The sequence below is a fragment of the Astatotilapia calliptera genome, chromosome 16 (assembly GCF_900246225.1).
Source record: "Astatotilapia calliptera chromosome 16, fAstCal1.2, whole genome shotgun sequence".
NCBI classification, from domain to species: Eukaryota; Metazoa; Chordata; class Actinopteri; order Cichliformes; family Cichlidae; genus Astatotilapia; species Astatotilapia calliptera.
In genome coordinates, this window is record NC_039317.1 from 17129619 (window position 1) to 17152316 (window position 22698).

At 41.0% G+C, this 22698-nt stretch overlaps 1 protein-coding gene across 1 annotated transcript; it reads right to left on the reverse strand.

Moving 5' to 3' along the window:
- Positions 1-953: 953 nt before the first annotated feature.
- LOC113008135 (vang-like protein 1) lies at positions 954-22451 on the reverse strand. The gene is made up of 9 exons (XM_026145314.1): positions 22267-22451; positions 16501-16750; positions 15307-15478; positions 8682-9110; positions 8124-8299; positions 6705-6838; positions 4031-4181; positions 3147-3381; positions 954-2334 (listed from the first exon to the last, which is right to left on the reverse strand). The coding sequence occupies exons 2-9, from the start codon at positions 16569-16571 to the stop codon at positions 2074-2076; spliced, it is 1629 nt and encodes a 542-aa protein (XP_026001099.1). The 5' UTR covers positions 16572-16750; positions 22267-22451; the 3' UTR covers positions 954-2073.
- Positions 22452-22698: the final 247 nt, after the last annotated feature.

The following is a 22698-nucleotide window of genomic DNA, read 5'->3' on the forward strand; positions in this document are numbered from 1 at the left end:
ATTTTATTTTATTTTTTGTACAAATGTGACTTTGACACCGCTGCATTAATGTTCAATGTTATGCTGTATAAAAGGAGACGGGGGCAACTCACGACCTGTCAGCTGCATCACATTTGGACATTTGGGAAAGCGATCTCTGTGTTTTCTTCTTTTCTGTTTTACTCAGTTTCTTTCTCACACACATATGCTGAAACACACAAACTTGAAAAACCGCACATGTATGCTGAGCACATCCTAAATATGTCAAACCAGGCACGTGTGTAGTCGTACAAGAGAAGGTATTTACAACCACCAACACCCCTAAAGAGTCCAAAACAAAACTACACCCTCTGTAAGCACAGTAACACTCTTGTAAATATAAACTTACAACACATCAAGCCTTATAAGTAGAAAAAGTTTAAAAAATACACATCAAATATCCTCACTCATTAACAGCTGATGCCTAGAACAGTGTTCCAGTAGTTGTAGGCAGGTGGCAGTAGTGAGACACCCTGATGTCCAATACTGGCAGCACAACTACTGATACTGAGTTGAGTTGTTCACAGTAAGTTATTACTATTGTTTTTTTTGTTTGTTTTTTTAATTCTCGAATGCTTGCAGCATGAAATAATGCAATATGAATTTTGGAGTGAGCGATTCATTTTGTACATAAAGTACTTAATGTTTTGAAATTCTTCAGAAATCTGATTTTAGGTAATCCTTTAGGTTGTGTGTTGCATTAAGCTTGTGGCTGATTATAGGACACTGGCCAACAAGATTTACATTACATGGAGCCATAATAAAAAACACAAATCGAGATGAAAATCAGGGCCATATGTTCTGAAATAATACAGCAGTGGGTAAAATTTTACTTTACCAACTGGACCATCCCAGCCTTGCCGTATTGGTCTATTTGATTCACCTTTGCTTTTATTGTTTATTTTATTTTCATTTGCTGAACACGGGACAGACTTGACTGGGGAAAAGAAAAGGGAGAAAGAAAGAGGGAAAGATGAAACATGAAATATCCTAACAGTATTCAGGTGTAGCCATCCGCACAACTCTGGATTGGATAAGTGGTAAAACATTTTTTTAATGGATATTAGTTTCTTTATTTAGGTATTGGAGCTGGGACAGGCTCCATCGCTCCCACAGTAGGACAGTCAGGTTTCTATATTTATCTGCTTTAATTCTTTTTATAATTTCTGCTTCACTGTGCAAATACATGGCCCATCCGATTGGCCAGGACACAACAAACCTAGCTGTCTCTCATCAGCTAAGTACAGAAATTCTAATTTATGACACCTTTTTATAAATGAAGGCCTATTTTAATGTTTTTTTAATATTAATTACTATGTTTAACAAATCAATTTATTTATGATTTTTCAGTCTTCTTCCTCTGCTTTTTTTAGTACATGAGACTTCTTTGAATGATCTGACAACTACAAACACGTCTATCTACAGTCCAATTATCGTAACAAGTACAGCGCAGACAGACAGGGTAAAAAAAAATGTTTGAAATGATAAAAAAAAATCATTCAAGTGATACATGATTTTGGTATAAAAAGTCTGTAGGGATAAAGTATTATTCACGTATAAATACTGTACATACATTTCCAATACAAGACAATTAAATAATAACTGCTTAGACTGAAAAAAGAGAGGTTCAGTTTATATTAAATGTCTTGGAGAGAGACAGACCCCAGTGTACACTACGATAAAAACCACACTAACGCACACATTTGCATTCTTAAAATCTCAAACGCTCCTATGCAGGCACGCACCGGCACATGCACGTAAAGGAAGCTAAACGTTTGTGAGGGTCATCTGTAGTGCATAGAGACATAACTGAACTGTGTTCTGCAAATGTCACGACAGAGGACATTTCAGTGCATTTCTCCTCATTTTGTGTCTTTTATCATCTTTCAAGACTCCTGGGACAAAGACAAAGACATAAATACTCTATATGTGAGAAAACTACATAAACAAAGGTACAAAAAACAGTACAAAAAGATATTTCTTGAAAAAATTCAGTTGGATAACTGCAACAGTTCTGCAAGTCCAGAGCAGCAGCGCTCGTCCACTCTGCCACTGTTAAACTGAAGTTTCTGATTGGAGCAACAGTAAAAACTTGTGCGACTTGGGATCGACGTACTCTTCGGTCAGTCGGATATAAGGGATGCTCTTGATGGTGATGGCTAAGCTAAAGTCGAGACACTTCAGAAGGAACTCTGTCCCCTGTTTAATGCCGCTGGTCACAGACGCTTCGCTCACTAAGGTCCACTGATCAGCCATCCAGCGCTCGGGGCCGTACTGCAGGGTTGGACCAGGCATGAGATAAGCCTCAAGGAAGGCCTACGCACACAGAGAAGCAGCTGATTATATCAAAGTACCCACAATGAAAAACAAAACAAAATTGATGTGTAAAGACAAAACTTGGGATAACATCTATATGGCAAGATTAACTAAATTTATTAATCTCCTGACCGATGAAACCATTTCTAATGTCAGTGAACCAATAAAAGTTGACCTCATGGCCCTTCTTGAATGACAGCTTGCCCCTCTTTTAGTTTCATCATATGATAATAAATTAATTAATCAATAAAACTGAAATTAAATGGACGCACAAGGGGGATTTAGCAAAGAATGCATACAAAACTAATAAAACCTCTTTTCACTGATGTGACACGATTAAGTAATGCTTCCATTTACTTTCTGTCTGATAGCTGATGTTATTTACTCAGTTTGAGTCACAGCTTGTTAGACATAAAAATAAATGTCATTACAGCCTTTCTTCCACCTCATATCACCCATACCCATATCACCCCATCCTTTGCATTCTCCTCTGCATTTCCTCCTTCAATACATCCATAAATCTTCTCTGTGAACTTCCTGTTTTCCTCATGATAGCTCAATTTTCAACATCATCTCTGTCCAGTATCCACTATCCCTCCTCTGCACAAGTTTTTGTCTTCAAACCTCTTGATCTCTTGCCTCTAGCTCCAACTCCTGTTTGTTAGTGCCACCATCTCCACCTCATTCATCACAGCAGATCTCATTAACATCTTGTAAACCTTCCCTTTCACTCTTTCTGCTATCCTTTTGTCATAAGTTACACCTCTTGGTAAACACCGCCTTAGTGCAAAGCTATTGACAACAAATCTGACCTTAGGACTCATGTTATTGACCAGGCAGAAAGCAAGATGCTTCTGGATGCTCTCCATGCTGTGGCAGTGTTGCCTCCTGGTGGTGCGGAGGTACTTCTGCAGGGCCCGAGCCATAGAAGGAAATATAGCCAGAGCTGCCTCTCGCACATCCATGATGTCAGACGGTGTTGCACGCTCATCTTCTTTCTTCATGCGGCGGACATGTGTGAAGGCCTCCTCAACAGCAACTACCAGCCTGACAGAGAAATACCACATTGTATTTGGCTATATACAGTTGTTTTTACTGATCATTGAGCAGCACCCTAATGTTAAGACAGATTAAACGAAACTGCAGACGTATATATCTGTTAAAGTAAAGGTATTTAAACATACTGTGGAGGACTTTCCATGCAGTTTTTTAGTCATCAAGTTTACATAATAACGTGCATAGCTAAGTGCTTTCTCACAAGCCTAGTCCTCTTGACAGTTTTTTTTTAACTACACATGTGCATGCACCAGCCATCCCAGTATGTGCAGCTTCCCAAGTTTGATTTCTACTTCTGTGCAGAATCTATGTGGAACCTACGACAAACCATGTGCAAGTGGCTAACACTAGATTTATAACAGTCCTGTTGTGCCTCTGTCGCTTCCAAAACAGGAGTTGGCGGTAGGGTTTTTCTCTTCAAGTTGATTTATTTTCTTCCCAAGAAGAAGTAGCCAGAAACACATAGAGGTAAACGGGCCATTAAAGTTTGTAATGGGCTGGCATTAACATGTGCTGTGGTTGCATTTCTAGGGATGTGGATATGTGGCTACAGCGTAAGTTACAGAATAACTGTGGTACAGATTTAATGCAGAATTATTAAGCCACTGTAACAGTGTGACACTTTGCTCCCATGACTCACCTGGCTCTACGTTTACGGACTCTTCTTTCATAGTCGGCTTCCTCGTAGTACAGCTCATTGTGGGCGCTGTCTTTACGTTTGCCGGCAGCTGTAACCATAGCCCGTGACTGATTTCCATTACTTGGCTGAGCCCCTGCTGCATTCCCTGGGGCTGTATCAGAAAGAAAGGACAGTAGTAAATTGGTTAAATCAGCCTGACCTGGGAGGGCAGTCTTTAACGGGCCAGTCCCCCACCAGTGATTAATGGACAGTATCTCAATCTGAATGATTGAGGGAAAACTCATATTGAAGGACAAATTCAGATCTTATTATTAGTGGTGTAAAACAGCTGTAAATCAACCTTCCCAGCCAGTATTATTCCCATTTTATCCTCCACTTAACTGTGAGAAAGGTTTGATAGTTATCTGGGTAGTGTCGCCAGTCTGAATCACAAAACATTCTTAATTTTAGCACTGAGAAAAGAGGCAATTTCCACTGGAAGCATCCACATTTCTACACACACTCTGTGATGCAGAAACCTTTTTATTGGGGGTCTGGATTAAATATTCATTATTTTACACATCAAAGACCATGTGTGAATTTACTGGTTTGTGTGGCAAACCCATAAAACTAATGGGGCTTATATAGCAGTATATTAGAGATCCTGTGGTGTCACTGAGGCGGAGTAAGATCTGGTCCATATTCATGAAGATCACTAAATCTGGGGGTGGTTATAGATGGTAAATGCTGCAGGTCAGACAAGGATATAAATTATTAATCTGATCTGCATGGGCGTATGTTTACGCTTGTGCATGCAGGTGAGAAAGAGAAACTGAATTTAGTGATGAAATATGGATGAAAAATCCTCCCAGTGCGAGTACTGTGGAGCAAATGCAGTCAGATCATTTGCAGAAGAAGCACTGTAGACACTTTCCAATGAAAATAAGAGTAAACATCCTTATACATCCTGCCCTACATATTTGTACTGTTTGTACAATGAGAAGAGTGACTGACTGGTATAGCGTGAGGGAGATGTGTGGGAGTTGACGACGGAAAAGAAAGGGGAAAGAACGAGCTGGAGACAGTGTGAGCAGGAGGAAGGAGAGATGTGGGAGTATTTGAGAAATGAGCGTTACACTGATGAATTATTTAAGGCTTGGAATTCCACGGCCGCCTAGAGACCCTTCCATTGCACTTTGATAGGAGAGGGGGTGGGGTGGATGAAAAGCACTGTGAGGACACGGTATCCAACATTGCTTCCCTGCTTTATACATCAACAAATCCAGCGCTGCGCAGCCAGTGGGAGATTAATAGGTGTTGAGTGGAAGACCCTTTTAACTCCAGGAAAGAGTGTGATATGTGGCATTACAGGATGTGTGCAAGAAAGTAATATATCAAGAAAATTGTAGCATTTAGAAGAGTGCTTTTTTCCCCTGCAAATTCAATATATGCATTATGTCAGAGAGGGACGCTTCAGAGTGACGCTTCACGACTGAAGCGTGAAATTAGTGTCTCCCTGTGATGGTGAGGGCTTTTATCTGTATTTACTGTCAAAACGGTATGTTCTCAGTTTGTTTTTCAAAGCTGCTCATTGAAACCAGAGTATCACAGAAAGCAGAACGAGGAGAAGACAGTTAAAACAAGGGAAAGTAACGGTATAAACTAAGGGACATCAGCAGAAATATTACATGCGGTGCACAAATAAATTAAAGGAACACTTTTTATGTGAGTGTAGCATCAAGTCTAGTTGATTAGCAGGGCGGGTTGTTAATCAGTTTGAACTGCTTTGGTGTTAATGAAATTAATAACAGGTGCACCTGTTGTTAATTTCTTCTCCTCTTTTTAAGAAGGAACAGGATGAACACTGCCAGAGCTGCAAAATGATCTCCAGCAGGGTATGGTGTGAAAATGTCCAAACAATGTGTCTGACCAATCAGAAACAGACTTCAGAAGGGTATCCTGAGGACCCGATGTTTCTACGTGAAAAACCCAATATATTTTTAAGCAATTTTAAAAAACAGCCAGATGTAGCAAATATGACACAAATGAAAATTCATATATGGAAATTAAAATGTAATTATTATTTGATGGTTCAATAAGCTCTCCAACATAAAAAACGTATCTTACAGGCTAGGCAATGGGCCATGACTGCTACCAGTGAAATCCTCGGACCCACTGTCAAACCCTGTGCTGGTGCAGTGGTTGCTGGATTCCTCCTGGAGCACTACAATGTCAAGCCCCATGTGCCTCTTGGGGCATTTCCTGGACAATGAAGAAATTTATACCGTTGACTGGCCCCCATGCTACCCTGACCTAAAGGACACAATAGAGCACCTCTGTGACATCATATTTCAGTCCATCAAACATCACCAGGTTGCACCTCACTGTCCAAGAGCTCAGTGATGCTATGGTCCAGATCTGGGAGGAAATGCCCAGGACATCATCTCTTTCCTCTCATTAGGAACATGCCCCAGTGTTATCAGGCATGCAGGGGACAAACAAACTACTTTTCATCAAACGATGTGTTATCTTTTATTTCCTAACACATTACCCAGTCCATGTCAGTATAGCTCCCCCCCCCCCCCCCCCCCCCCCCCCATTGAGATCTGATGTATTTCCAGAGTGTTTCATTAATTTATTTGAGAAGTGTAGTACAGGAAAAAAATAAATAATTGGGACATATGAGGCAACTAACCGTCTACATTGTAGACCTTTAACCCAGCCAGGTGTTTGGCAGCTCGGTGTTTAGAAGCAGAGAGAAGGGCCGGGTTATGGAGTGGAAAATCTCTGTAGTAATACTCCAAAATGGACAGAGCGGCCCTTTGAATGCTGTGTGAGGCAAGAGAGAAAAGAGAAAACTTAAAAACAGTACAAGACAGTATAAAATCCCCCTGAATCTGGTGAACGAACAGCCCACTAAACAGTGATTGAATTACAAGATAATGCCGTCATTTAGAAATTCAATTAAACAATTTGAGAACAAACATTAGCACAGATGTGATCTATTTTATTTAATAAAATCCTCTTAATGGCCAAACTTTTGCATCTACATTACCAACGATGCACCTCAATCGCCGACAGTTCAGTGGGAGAATCTGTTGTTTTATGCCTCAGTGCAAGCATCTGACAAAAGATGAGCAGGCTACTGAGGTCTGGTGAGCTCACTACTTTATAATCCCTCATCCCTGGCTTCTTATTTTAAAGATTTTATTTTGACTTTATTTGACAGAGAAAGATTTTAATTCTTTCCCCCCATAAAGACATTTAGCGACCTCTCTTGTAAAGTTAAAGACACCTCAATATATGTAAAAAAAGACGTGGTTCGACTGTCAGAACAGGTTTCAGTAGCTCTCAGTTCACTCAGTTCAGCAAAGAGAAAAAAAGGCTTACTGCTAGTAGGCATCCAAGTGGGGGGTAAAGAGTTAAGAGGGACTCAGCCTTTATACAAGCTGAAGCACTGTACCACGTGAGCTGCTGAGAATTGAGTCATCGACAATTCAATTTTCATATTTGTCCTCTTCAACCAATGAAGACTCAACTGACCTGACATGAAGCCATTTACAGTGTCACCATGTAAGCCACCACAACCAAGTAAGCCATATAAACTACTGGAAACAGTTAATGCAGTATGAATCCTTTTCTTTCTCCTCCGCAGGTCTTAACCTCTTGTTTACCATTCCACAAATTAGGAATTGGAAGAACGCCCATTATTAACCCATTAAACTGTTAGCCTCATTACACAAGCATAAATAGTAATGTCTCCTAGTCTTGTCATAGTAATAAACTTGTCCAAAGAAGAAACAAAGACAGTCATATGACGAGTCGCTTTTTCTCATCTCTCCTTTCCGAACTCCTAGAATAGCACACTAGCCGAGGTCACCGTAGAGTAACTCAATTACTGCCTGTGCCTGTCTTCCCTGTGGCCATAAGCTTCCAATTACACAAATACATCAACAAGGAGAGTGTGGCTGAGCACCGTTGTGTACTTACTGTGCACAGTACAGAAAGGTTATATCCGCATGCGAAAGTGTGAAACTTATCTATGTCGGTCAGCCTTGTGTTTGCTTTAGGAAAGACACACAAAGCTAATATGGTGCAACTGCAGCGTGCTCACCTGAGCTGTCCTATGTTGTAGTGACGAGTCTCTCCATCTGTGGAGCGGATGACACACACGCTGTAGCAGGGCTGGAGTTGGCGGAGTTCCAGAAGTACGACTGCCAGGTAGTGAACAAACAGCTGGGAGTCCACGAGGGACACAGCAAACTGGACGATGCCGTGGTAATCCTCATCCTGCTTGGACCACACCATGGGCTTAATGAAACTTTCATTCTCATTAGATAAAAGCTTAAAAAACAAAACAAATTACAGCTTTATTTAAGACTAAATGAATTAGATTGAACTAATACTCGGCTACATGCAAACAACATACCATAAAAAACAAAAACAATATGTCCCAAAAACCGAATCAATCAACCTTTATCTAAGAGCCATTTAACACCATTAAAGCAATAAAGGAAACAAACTCGGAAAAAAATTGTGTATTTTCATGTTAACTATTTGTTAAATGATCTAAAAAGATTGACTGATGAAAAAAAAGTTCACTGCTTAATGTGCAAAATTAAGAAAATACATAAATAAATACATAAATAAATGAAATACATCTCAAACCCACCTGAGCATCAAGGATCCGGACCCCATAGAAGAGCCAATAAGACATAGTGAGCAGGAGTGTGAGTGTGATGAGGAAGGCACGATACACACACACTCTTGGCAGGCAGGCCCGGTTGGGTCGCAGAAACAAGGCCCAAACAGCTACCAGGAGGATGAGGAGCTTGAAGGAAATGGAGAGGAAGAGCCCCTCGCAGGCTGCACCACAGACCTGCAGTCTGTCGGGCCACATTACTGCTGGTAGAAGCAGGAACACCAAGGGCGTGGCGAGCACCAGCAGCCCCACGCATGAGCCCACAGCCAAGGGAAGGTAACGGCGAAAGCCTTGGGTCCGGTCTTGTATTCCTTTCCCCAGGCCTACCACCTCCTCCTGGGAAACACTGAGCTCTGACGTTCCTGTGACAGCGGTGGTGGTTTCTCCCCAGTTATCATCCTGAAAGGATGTAAAGGAATACATGAAGGAAATCTGGGTTTCATGCCACAGATGTACATTTGGGTCTGCTGTATTGTGTATGCTGTCAATTAAAGTATTTACCTATTTCAGGTCATTTATTAAAAGACTGCAAAAGTCTTGGGAAGTTTGCCTCTATACACCAAAACTGGAATTTTAATTAAAGATATGATAAATTTCAGGCCTTCTTTTTTAATTTAAGGGGTTTAACAAAAAGAGTTACAGCCATTTTCACTCATAGTCCACCACTGTCAGAGGTTCAAAAGTAAAAATGATGTATATATGCATAACAATGGCTAAAACTACTAAACAATACTTTTGTTAAACCCCTAAATTTACAACTAAAAGTCTGCACTTTGAACACATCTTGATGATTTGACTTAAAATCCAGTGTGGTGGTGGTGGTACAGAAGCAAAACTCCCCAAAAATATGTCCAAGCTGTATGAATTGATTTGTTTGTGGTGCTAGGTAGATACACTGGGTTCATCAGCTTCATAAACAACATCCCAGCAAACACTAGTAAAACAGCAACATTGTGAAACTGTCAGACTGTCAGTCCCTCTTTTACTGACCTACGAAATATTTATAATATTGTAAGCGCACGCGTCTTTGTTTGTTATTACACCAACTTTTGATTGACAGTTAGCTGAGACATCAGGTACACAGACTAGTACAACTAATGTTCTTGTTTGTTTTGTCAGTGATAAAAGTGATGCATCACTCTCATGTCCACAACTAATGTACACAAAGGACATCAAGCAGACACTGCCACCACATTCACTCTTTTTTTTCAACCATAATAATGGGGTGTCTTCAATATTTGTTCAAACAACAAAATATTGCATATCATCCAACATCAAAATGTTTGATGGATCCTTCCATGGATAGAGCAGAAATGAGCTGAAAGACACTAAAAATGCTGTGGAGGGCCAAAGGGGGAAAACAGATTTGGGTATATGTGGGTTTACTATTTCATAAGATTCACACAATCATTTGGTTCACTGTTTATCCACTGAGTAGATCTTTAAAATGGATTTTGTTTAATGCTTTGGACACCAAACAAATGTATGAGACTAATATGTCAAAACCTGGGCCCATAAAATAACATAAGTTGACAAAGCAGAGTCAAATGATGAATGTGAATCAGACAGACAGTGCTTCCATTTTCTCACTGACTCCTTTCTTGGCCCACAAAGGCCCCACAGAGCCTATGCACCATGAATGCAGCACATCCTTAATTTTTTTTCTTTTTGAGCAAGTCAATATAATGGCAAGCCTTTTAAATTCTGTTTGAAGTAATAAAGGATGACAGGATGTGCATGCAAGCAAAAGCACACACACACAGCATAAGCCAAAGCTTTCCATGCCCATCATCACAAATTAGTCTGTTTTTTTCTTCTTCTTAACTACCGTGGTCATTTTGAGCATAAATATTTCCGACAAAGAGACACAAAGAGAATAAATTAGTGACAAGTCTACTCTAAAGAGACATTTATTTTTGTTTGCCTGCCATTAATTCATGTAATTAGCCATTCATTGTGCTCCAGAGTGTCACTGCATTGTACCTCCCAACAACCAATCAAAGGAGCAGCAGCTGCAGCGAGAGGGATGACGGCTGGAAAATTGACAGGCTGAACAGATAAGCCACCCTGGCTTCACACACGTGTGCGCACACATCCACCTAAGCACCATCAAACAGTGCTTAGATCCACACTGAAGCCACATGAGCCTCATGGAGCTGCTGTTAGCAGCACAGCTCGTTGTCATATACTCTTCACCTGTCTAGAGCTTGTGATTCCAACTATATGCAAGATCCTTTCCAGTCTATTAAAGTTAAAAGAAGCCTAAGTGAACCCCGCTGGAAATCTGACTTACTTTGCATATTTTACAAATTGTAATATAAATATGAATTTTGCTTCTCCAGCACAGCTCACAGCCAATTAGCTTAGCCTTGCTGGAGGAGGAGGAGGAGGTGGAGGAGGATGCCAACGGGAGCCAGAAGATGAATGAGCATGATCAGAGAAGAGGGGGGCAATGCCGCAGAGGGATGGCAGCAGGTTATGAGCAGAGAGAGGAGAGGTTGGGCTGGCGTCCTGAGTGTGTGTTTGCCAGACTAATGTGAGAAACAAGAGGTCAGCTGTGCACCGTAGGTGTAACATCAGCTTCATTTAGTGCCAGATCTCATTTGTATTCAGCCCACACGTCTTCTTTTTTCCCCCTTAGTTTCTTTCTCAAGCCAACCCCCCACTCACCAACCTGCATCTGTGAACAATCAATGTCATTCCGCGTTCCACTGTGACAAATGAACAATTAGGAACACAGAAACAACATCTTCCTGTTTGAACACAGATGCTGAGTAGTCACTTAGCTAGTGTCCAATTTTCTCTCATTGTTGTTCTCTAATCTCACTAATCTGGTGTTTTTCTTATAAACCCAAGAATGTTAGTCTTTCAGTCATAATTCTGAAAGTTTCAAAATAAACCTCTTCTGGCACACTTGAGAAATGCTCGGTTGTACAAAAGATGACAATTTTAATGGAATCAAGGGTGGCTAATCACGGGCTTATGGGATTAAGACTTAGCTCAGAATTTGTCATTTTTCATACTTGTGCTGTATGCATGTTTTGTGTTCTGGTGAACAGCCTCTACCTTTAATATTTACAATCAAAAGCAATATATAGAGTAACTTGTGTTAACATTTTGAAAGGAAAAGAACAAATAAGGAAAAGTAAGCATAAAAGAGGTTTGTGCAGTACTTTTTCAACACTGGGTGCTTGACTGATCTTCTCATGCAGCTCTCTGCAAAAACAAGAAAAGAAAAGCTTATTTCCCAAAATGCCAAACAATTTCTTTGAACCCTTTGTGATCACAGAGAACAGGAGGAAACAGATCACAAACAGAGACCAGACTGTCTGGGCACCTCCTCTTCACCAGATGTTGGCTAAGAGGCACAGCTTTGTTTTTATTTGTAGAGATTTACTCTGTTTTATTTTCCACTTATTTAGACATTGAAGTGCAGTTGTGGGTAAGAGATTAAAATGTGTTGGCCAAGTGTGTCTTAGTGCACTAACCACTTAAGCATATACATTTTATATTCTATATGCGAAATGCATGACTGAAACATTTCATTCGTCCTAAGGATCCTACTGCAAATGCTTTAAGGCTAATGTGTCATTTAGAGGGAGAAAACTGAGCATTATTGAGTGAGCTAATATACTGCTAATACCTATCATTAAGTCTCAGTGGATTCATGCAGAAGATTAATCCTAACTAATCAGATCAGAAAGAGAAAGAAACCAGGAGAGACTGACACAAGGAAGGTTATAAAAGCAAGAGTGGAAGGGCATGACTGCCGCCTGCTCCCTTGGCAGTGTTTTAGTCTTTTTTATCTGGCAGAGGGTGAATATGGATTATGCCACACAACACAGAAAACAGTCTGCCAGCTACAAAGCCTAATCGCTGAGCAGCACTAGCTTGGGTGAAGGTTAAAATAGGCTTTGTGAGACACACACAAAAAAGCTTCAAACGCCTGCCAGGTTTCCTTAAATTTACTGCATTCCTTTTAGGAGAAGGAGCTTTTGTGTTTTTACCTCACATTACATGCATTGCTGGTGTAGTAGCTGTGAGTAGGTGAGTATTTTAGAAAAAGGGCAAACAAACAAGTTTATAAAGCAAGACTACCATACGCTATGGTGTTGCTACAGCTAACACTGTGAGGAAATTGAAACTGCTCCCTCTTGGCACAGAGTCACAGTGTCTAACAAAGCAGCATGGCCAGTCTCAGTAACAGATTCTCAGTGACTCACTCTTACACACACACACACACACACACACACACACACACACACACAAACTGTGCTCCAAGACCGTATCCTTATGTCACAGGCATGCGTGTAAACATGGAGGATTATTCATATCAGCTTTCCTCCAAGTGGCGTTTGGCCGGATGCTAATGCTAATCCCAGTCTGTGAGAATGTTTCCTCTGCACTGGAGACTAGTTAGTGTTAATATGCGGCTCCACCATCTGACAAAGCTGCTCTAAAAAGCATGGGTTGGAGTGCACCGTGGTTGACGGTGTTTGCGGTAATGCTGGTGCTGCCACTGGTGTATGGTGTGCGGACACAACCGTCTGCAGGGGTACTGCAGTACAATGGCAGATTACCTTACACTGCTAACAATGGATGCAGGCTAGGAGCTGACAATCACATGCCAGTGTGGAATGTGCCTTTCCAGCCAAAAGGGGATGCTGAGCAGAGATAGCAAAATAGGTCAGACTTCTCCAACATGGTCAGAAAGTCAGGTTGAACGCACGTTTATTTTCCAGTCACATTAAATGTTGCTAATATTAGGAAAGTATATTTTGTCAAGGTAGCTTTCACTACTGATACAATGCTTTTCTGCAGCTATTTTAAGCATGCAAGTTGCACAATAAGCCAATGAAAAATGCACTCATTTTGGGTTACTATGTATTTCAAGTGGGTCAAAGACACTGTAAAGGCAGCCCCAGGCTAGCAATATCTTTAACTCGTCTTCAGGGAAGAAGGTGCTTTCTTTATCTCTCTCATTTTCTTCGTTTCTGCTTCTACTTTAAGCTCTATTTATCTTTCAGTACAGTTTGTGCGATTCTCTGCATTTAAAGGAACCCTAATATTTTGGAAAATAATTTTATTCAGGTGGCAGTTAGCTTAGCATAAAGACATATTTATATATATTTACATTTTTCTCCTATGTGAAGCTTCTAGAAAAGCTTAAATGTAAAACAAGGAGTTGCAATCTCACAGTGATGATAAGACCACAGGAGGTCACACTCCAGGCTATCACTTGGCTAATAAAAGCACTCTTGTTTTCTGCTAAGCCAAGCCAACCAATTGCTATCTACATGCAGACAGGAGGCAGGTATCAGTCTCCTCATTTATGTCTTGTTCATATTGTGCTTGTTTGGTGAAAGCTGTTGATATATTTCAGAAACCAGTTGGATATAATGCTGTTTATGCTGTTTAGGGATATTCCTAATTATCCCAATCAGTACCACATAACATTGCTGTTTACAGATATGTAGAAGCTGTAACTGAGATCTCTCACTCACTTTAACATAAAACACACAAATCTATAATCCATGCACATCTATATGGAAGCTTTTTTCTGCCACTTAAAAAAATGCCAGGATGGGGAAACCTAAAATTTTGTGATATTAATTGTAAATAACACAATGTAGGGATTAAACTAATATATTCTTTTAAAAGCAGCATTAGCCACATCTGGTTATAGCTTTGGGGCAATATTTCACATATCCATATTGCTAATATACAGTCTGAAACGCAGTTTCAGAAGATGTTTTAATAGTCATTTTTTTGAAATCCTGCTGCTCAGAGACAGGAGGACGCATAAGGTTTAGATGCCTGAGGCGTATTACGCTCACCAGGCACTGTCAGCATGGAAAAAAATCGCATTAACTCATCGTTTGAATACTCCTGTTGTAGCAGCAGAGGGACCGCAATGCATGATGGTCTCAGTGCATGGATCTAGTGTACATTGTGATGATTTTAAAGCACTCTGTGTGGTGGAGGACAGTTCAGAATTAGAACAGCACTACAAAATGGCTAGTAGATGTTCCCAAAATAGCCAATAATCTCTGCAAGAAAGAAATAACTCCTAAATATCCACACAGTATTATACTCTAATGAATCTTTAATCCTTGAAGCCTTAGTTAAATATCTGCCCTGCATTTTAAGCCTCATATCGCATCATTTTGTGTCTACACAAACCTATTTTGCTTGTAGCAGCAAAATCAGCTTTTTGATGCTATACTATGCCTTGATTTCAAAGCCATTAGGCATTACAGTCAGTATGTAGGCACACACACACACTCACACACACAGACACAGTAACGAAACACTGTCTGTACAAATCCAGCCAGGCCTATAAGAGAGATGCTAATCCTCTGACCTATCTGATCCCTTGTCGCCATTGTTAGCCTATCATGTGTCGGTCAGCCAGCTGTGCGAGGGCGAGTTTATAAGGTCGGGACGCAAAGTTCATGCATGGATTACTGGGTCTTGCTTTTTCTGAAGGAAACTGATACTAGCTGCAGTTTTAGTGTGCTTTCCTACAAAACAATGTGCATCTTTCACAGTTTCACTGTTGCTGTCAGTTTTCAGTTTAGAGTTACTCCAATACCTGCGCCTCATCTCCTTGTTCTGCTGCAGGTGTGGGCTCTCCAGGCAGCGGTTCTCCGTTATGAACTGGGGAGTCTTGGGAAGGGGTGTCGGGGGGATTGATGACCACAGATCTCTCCGAGCGGCTGCTGTCTTTACTGCTGCTGGCTTTGTGTCGCTCACGGCTTCGATCTCTGGAAAGTGAGAACAAGCACACATGGTGACCACTGGGATAATACAACAGGAAAAATGTACCGATATATAAGACTGAAACTGGAGCCTAACATATCGTTATTCAATGATTATTCTTTACTAATTAAAATGGAAATGAATACTAATTAAAATTAAAATAATGATCACTATACATGTCTATATAATTTCTTTAACAGAAATGTAAATTAAACAACCATTTCGGGTCCCTATTTTCCATTCATTAAAATGATTCAGCTTGGGATAAGTACCATATCATCAATATACACACAAAATAAGAGCTGAGACAATAAGCTCATTAATTTATATCAATAAAAATAATGAGCCAAAATGTTTTATAGTTTATTCTTGATGATTATTTGTTTAAGGTGAGTCCAAGAAGACAAAAATTCTAGTTTCTAAAATGTGAAAATGTGCTTCTTACTTAATAATTGTTCTTAATATTTGTGAGGTTTGGACTCCTTATTGGACAATCTTTGGCTTCTGGACCTTGTGAGCAGCGTTTTTTATCAGCTCCTGACATTTTATAAAATAACTTGTTAATTCTTTATTAATCAAAAATCAAGAAAATAATTTGACGGTTTCTCATTAATGAAAGCTCGTAAACAGTGAAGTGCATTAATACTCCAGCAGACAATTATAGGCATCAGGGGGAGATAAACAAATGATTCTCTCGTTTGCAGAGCACACAGACTCAATCACTGAAATAGGTTAGAACCGCTCAGCTGTGACGACCCTAATCCACAAGCTCTGTCTGTCTCAATCTCTCGCTTGTTCTCTCTCTGCAGTTTCTCGCCTCATTATTTCACAACCAACATGTGGCCCACTCAAACGGAAGACAAACAAAGCTACAAAATGTTCACTGAAGGCATTCCAGTAGCCAGGGAGTGGGATACAGCATGTGAGCTGGAAGAAACAAATTCCTGTCATGGGAGTGCCGGTTAGACAGATACAGCAGAGAAGTAGACAGTCAGATGGAAAGGCTGACGACAGACAGGAAACATACCCATGCCGGTTTGATCTCCCGGAGCGACTGGAGTGATAGGAGTAGCCAGAGTGGGTCGACTCCGTGTCCATACCGACGCAGTTCAGAGACGGTGATTGGACAGGGGGATGAGGAGAGACTTGCCGTGTGGCAGAGAGGGTAACTTGGCAGCAGCGCTCAGGAGGACAAATGGGTTGCTATAGAGACAGGCTTCAAAAATCCACGACGAATGACAACTATCTTTGATTGCGGCTTCAGTGACCACATTGACCTGAGGGACAGATAAATAGCACAGTATGAAGGATGCACCAAGACATCAAACAAACAGAGCATTAGATATGTGCAAGAAAAGCTTCTGCATCTCTGATTCTCATCATTCGACACATTTACAAAGCAGACAGATTAATATATTAGCCATTGTGCTCTGCTGTGTTGTGGGTATATACTTCAGATTATCTATGATTAATGTATTAACCTGGGATATTTATTCCAATCTAACTTGATATTCAGCACACACACTACATGTGTTACAACATCCCCTTAACAGCAGCGGTCCCGGTTCAATTTTTACAGCATGCCACGCCCTACTATCTCCCCCAATATTTTCCTATCTCTCTAATGTGTCTCAAAGACAAGCAAACATGCAAAAAAACAAAAACCAAAACCCCAAACCAAAAACCTTTCCTCTGCAGTCGTTATAAGTTTGCCCTGAACTTGGAAAAAGTGCATTCTGTACCCTCTGCTTGGAATTATTTACAAGACGCACTTTATTTGGAAACTCTGACTTAAATCCAGCCATTCGAATGCCACATATAAAACATGTTTCATGAAGAAGCTTTTACACAGTCTTTCTGTCTTTTTACAAGTCTTATTTTATTTCTGTTTGGATGCGTGTTTTTATAGCTTGTGCCTAAATACTGCCTTTTTGGCTTGGTCTCGCTTGTAAACCACCCCCCAAAAAACATAATTATGCATCTCAGGAGAAACAAAAACATTAAGGTTGTATAAAAAAATATGGAATGGCACAGACATACATTAAGAGGTGCAGGTAACAAAACAGAAAATAATTAATGTCCCATGTTAATGTTAAAAATGCCCACTTGTATGAGCTCTTAACACTCATTAGGATTAGGTTTTCTTTCAGTTACATTCTTAAAAAAAAAAACCCTTCAGTAATAGAAGAGGCTAAAAACCCCCAAAACCCAAGTATTTTAAAATAAAACATTCCCTTTGTCAACGTACAGTTTAGACGTACAATATAGAGAAAACCTGCATATTCACATAAAAAGAGCACATTCAGGTAGATCATTTAGTTCTAATCTGTACTATAATTGATCTCATAATAACTGCATTTTATTTGATAGCCAGTGATTTGGAAAAGAGAACTCTCTCCATCCTGTCATTATTAACAGGAGCTGAATCTGCCAGACTCACTTCCTGTGAAACAAATGTGTGATGTATGCATGACGATCTCTCACCAAGCATTCATTTAGACCTCAATCTCAACCCTGTCTGTCTCCCAGCTGTTGTCCTGACAACCACCTGCCAGTCAACTTCCCCATCACCATCTCAATTTACCAGCTGAGACTATTCTTCCCATCACTTACAGGCCATTTGTTATCTCTACAGCAAATGATGCATACTAACACCAAAACAGCCCATTCAGCATATTAGGATGTGAATGCTCCAGAGATCGTATTCTGAAGGGTTAAGAGAAGACACTGCTGTGCAGCAGATTTCCATTAAGAGGGTTTAAATGGTTTTTATTTCCCTCAGCTGCCTATTCCATTAAAAATGTTATACAGTACATATAAAGTCTGTAAGATTAATATTGCAACCTAAAGAATTACTTTTGTCAGATAAATACAATCTATATTGTTGTTCTTTGGGCTGTAGACTGGCTCCATAGTGTAGTGGGTTACATGTTTGCCTAAATACATAAAAAAAATCCCTAGTTTGATTCTGGGAGAACCCTTTTGGGGCTGCGTGGGGAAGTGCATCCAGTGCAAAAACTCTGCCAAAGCAAACATGTGGAGCTACCTGCTGTGCTAACCCCCTGTGAATAAGGAAACAGTTGAAACTAGTGCAAGACTGTAGTGTCTTTTATTACTTTAGACATCAACCGTGGAAATGTCTGTCTTACATAAAACTACTCGTGGCAAAGTTTTAGGATTATTTTGAGCAGTTGGAAAGAGATAGTGCTTAACAAGTGCTACTCAGTTTCAATTCATTCAAGAACAAGTGGACATTTTATCCACAGCTCCCATAAATCTTGATGACACCACAGCCCAGAGGATTATTATGTAAATTTGATTTTGGGATGAAGTGTCAGTTTAAGTTGGGATGAACCAACCTGATGCAAAATGATGCCCCAGTGACAAAAAAGTGCAATTTCTCAGAGCGTGACTCCATCAGTGGAGGCTGATGAATGCTGAGGGAACATAATGTTGAACAAGGCAGAGCAGCACTTACAGAGAACGTCAATAAATAATGCACTTGAACACACTGTAACATGCTACTCACAGAATCAAAGTCAGTGGTGCAGTATCAAATTTTAAACACAAGCCTGACTTTTAACAGGATTGTCATATGTCTCATCTTCAACCCACATCCGGAGCGTCCGGTGTTACCTTGGCAACACTGGAGGCAGGAGGCTCCATCTAACAGCAGTAATCAATCTGCCCTGCTGGGCCTAAATTTGTGGATGCACTTAAGTGCGTATGTGAGAGTGATGTTGGGGTGAGGCACAGTGAGAGGGCATAAAGAGGAAACAATAGCCTTCCATCACACCCGTCACTCGTGTGGTTAACCGAATCCCGCCTGGTGATTTGAATAAAATCCATTAACCCCCTGAGTGCTGATCTCTGGGCGTGTGGCAGTGGTATGTGGGGCACAGGGATCCCACTGAGAAGCCACTCATCCACAGGACGAGCATGAAGAGGCACAGTGAACCAGGCCATGTGGAAAATCGCAGCCACGGGGTAAGAAAAACTATCAGTTACAAGCCAACGATAACTATGAATGAAACATGCGGGGATAACAACGCGCATTAGAGACGTGCGCCTGTCTGAGCTTCCTCCGAGACTGTCCCAAAAATGCAGTACTCCTCCGAGAGGGAGCCTGTGCGGAAAATTGACTCTGCAGTGAAACACAGTTGCATCACTGCAGACCGTTCTGGTTGGCTGCACCGAGAAGAGATTCACCAAGGCAGAAACTGACACTAATGTAAAGCAAACATTCGTTAGGGTGTTTGTTTAGTGGAACGAGGCTGATGCACAGTGGGAGCTACTGTAATTACAAATGGTCAGGCTCAGGGGTGCACGCACACCCACTCTTATGCTCCTATTGAGTAATTTTTTACTCCTATTATAAAGACAAGGCATAAGCACACTTTAGTCTTGCAACAAATAAGCATGGGGCTCGTTGAGGAAAAGCTGCAACGTATGATAAGTAAAATGCACTGTAGCATTTTTCCCACTGCTGATTCAGCTTATAAGTATAACGTGAGATTTTGACTGTATAGTAATTTGCCCTCTAAACTGAGCTGAGAAGGAGGGGTGTGGCATTGAGATTCCATTAAGGTATCCAATGCAGTGCTGGCAAATGAAATGGCACAGATGAGTCTCATAGCTCAACCAGGGCACATGCTGAGGCCTGGTTACCATGGCATCTGTGCCCTCCTCACACCTATTAGCTTTCATGCCTTCCTTCCTTGTTGTGCACCCTGCCCCGGTAGCATTATGCCATAATCTTCCAGATACAGCAGCTGGTAATCTGATGAATTTCTTGTATCAGCTGTTTTGCAGCTTCAAGGCAAACAAACTACAAAACTCCCATCTACTGTTCAAATATACAGTGGATAGTAGATTTCTGGATGGATGTCAATACAGATGTTCAAAACCGCAGTTTAAGCACATTTAAATGCCAATGTAAATATGTTTTTTGGAAGGTAATCATATGTTTTAAGGTGTTTCAGATATTCATCACGAGATCTTTGCGAAATTAATGTGACACTACAGATAAATATTGGCCACCGGCATGGGTAAATGTCATCTAATTTACTTGTATGAAGACATATGGGTCGATATCAATGTTGGCTCACTTATGGATCAATACCTAACACACAGTAGGTATATTAGAGCCTCATCTTAGCTTAGTATAAGCTAAACCCATTTCATTATTGATTCACTGTTATATCAGATCACTGGTTTGCCAGAATTGAGAGCAAATGCCAAAAACATTTCATTTACTGCCAAATAAAAACAAGCCAAAAGCCACATTTTAGGACCTGAAACAACCAAGGTGTATATTATATTACTGTTTTAAAATGCATTCTTTTAAAATGGCAGCAGAAACAACAAGTCCACACATGCACAGGAATAACACAGTCCACTAGGCTGTGTGAAACCTCTCTGAAATCAAACAAAGGGTGACAGAGTGTGAGCCTGTGTAATATATAGTGGTTAATATCTTAAATCCGTTCGTGGACTACAGATAACCCAGAGGAACTGCTGCTCATTAACATATTACATTACCACTGGGCTAAAATCACATAAAACTGAGTCAAATATGCAAGTCATGACACTCCCTTAGAAACACCCCCTTTTTTTTCTTCTTATTTTGTGCCCCTCACTGCCAGGATATCTGACGTGATCAGGAGTGTGTTCCTGTGTATTTTTCCACAAGTATTTGCAGAAGCAAACCTGTGACCTTTCAGTGACTGGATATAGCTACTCCCACCCTGCTGCCCATTGTAAAAGGAGAAAGTTAAGACCTGACACAGTTCTCTGGAATGCAAACTTTAGTCCCCTCTGATCCGCTCATGTGGAATTAAAGAGAAGTACAGTAGAAGAAGAGAGGGAGGAAGAGGAGGGTAGTGCGGGCTGAGAGGGCTGTTGAAGAGATACCTTTATGTAGTGCAGGGCCTTTATGTCTCCAAATGCACAACTGTAAACTATACTGTAATATATTGCGCACTACCCCATGCTCCTCCATTACCTCTCTTTAGCCTAAAGGTAGCTCCAGTTCTCGTTGCACTTCTGACACACTGCCCTGTCGGGCACATTTAAAGGAGAACAAAGGCCAAAGCCTTGCCAACATCACTTTTGATCATGCATGGGAAGAACTGATAGCTTCCATGGGTTGACTCATCTATTCAGGGAGGGTTCCCAGGCTGGCAGTGTCCTCAAGCTCTCTGCACAGGACCCATCAACACTGCTCAATAATAAATAACTGTAGGTGCTACACGGCTTCACTGCAGCATCATGACTCTGACCGACAGAGAGAGAAGACACGTGAAACTGCTCCAGTCACAGTTAACACCTCATCCAGCTGTGTGCTCTCCAGACAGCTGCTGCTGCTGATGGAGACATCTCCAACCCCGCTTTTAATATAAAGGCTACTAGGTCGCACAGAACAAGGGGAGCCACTTCTCTATTACACAGCTGCAGCTTCTGTTACAGCAGATCTCCTTTCAGTCTCGCCCTGAACCCCATTAACCACACAAGACTAAATCACTTCAAATAAACCATGCAATCTGGATGATCGGCTCAAATAATATGCTTACATAAAAAGCGATACTAATGTAATAGAAAAAGGAAAGTCATGAGCTCCAGATAAATTCGGGTTATGTGGCTGCATCTGTCTGGCGAAAAGGAAACCATTTTCCCACGACGGCAGCATTGAACTTCATCAGTGATTCCTGCGTGCTGGTGTATCTCAGGATTTTTTTTTGGCAAGGGCAGCCAATACCCGGTGTGATGAACATCCGTGGATTCGTTTACCTACCTTTATCTCAGAAGCGTTTCATATTCCTTCACCTGCGTGTCGGTGTCAGCGAATCTGCCGCCGAGGAGCTGCAGCTGTTCCTGCTGCTGTGAGGCGCGTCTGCACGGAGAGGCAGCTCACAGGATCCTGGCCATTGTGGTTCGCAGGACCAGAAAGGGAGGCAGCATGGGTGTACAGCACGCTTTTACAGCGCGTTACAATGAGTATTTTCCGCTCTGGCCCGCAAGAGGTCGTCCTTTACGACTACTGTAGAAGGGTCAGGGCCGTCAGTGAGTGTAACTGATGTCTAAATGTGATTTGCTACTTAACTTGACATTTTTTTCACGAAGAAGCTCACGTGGAACTTCTCTAATTAGAAAATGAAAAGATTAAGCCCCGCCCAAACGATCCTATATCTAACCTGTAGACTAAAATAGCAATTATTATTATTTT

Bases quoted from the DNA above. Each gene is read 5' to 3' on its own strand.
- LOC113008135 (XM_026145314.1), bottom strand. From the start codon at position 16,571: ATGGACACGGAGTCGACCCACTCTGGCTACTCCTATCACTCCAGTCGC. The intron at 15,479-16,500 runs GTATGTTTCCTG...CTCACTTTCCAG, and splicing joins GGGAGATCAAACCGGCATGG to AGATCGAAGCCGTGAGCGAC. The intron at 6,839-8,123 runs GTGAGCACGCTG...TGCCTCACACAG, and splicing joins TACAACATAGGACAGCTCAG to CATTCAAAGGGCCGCTCTGT.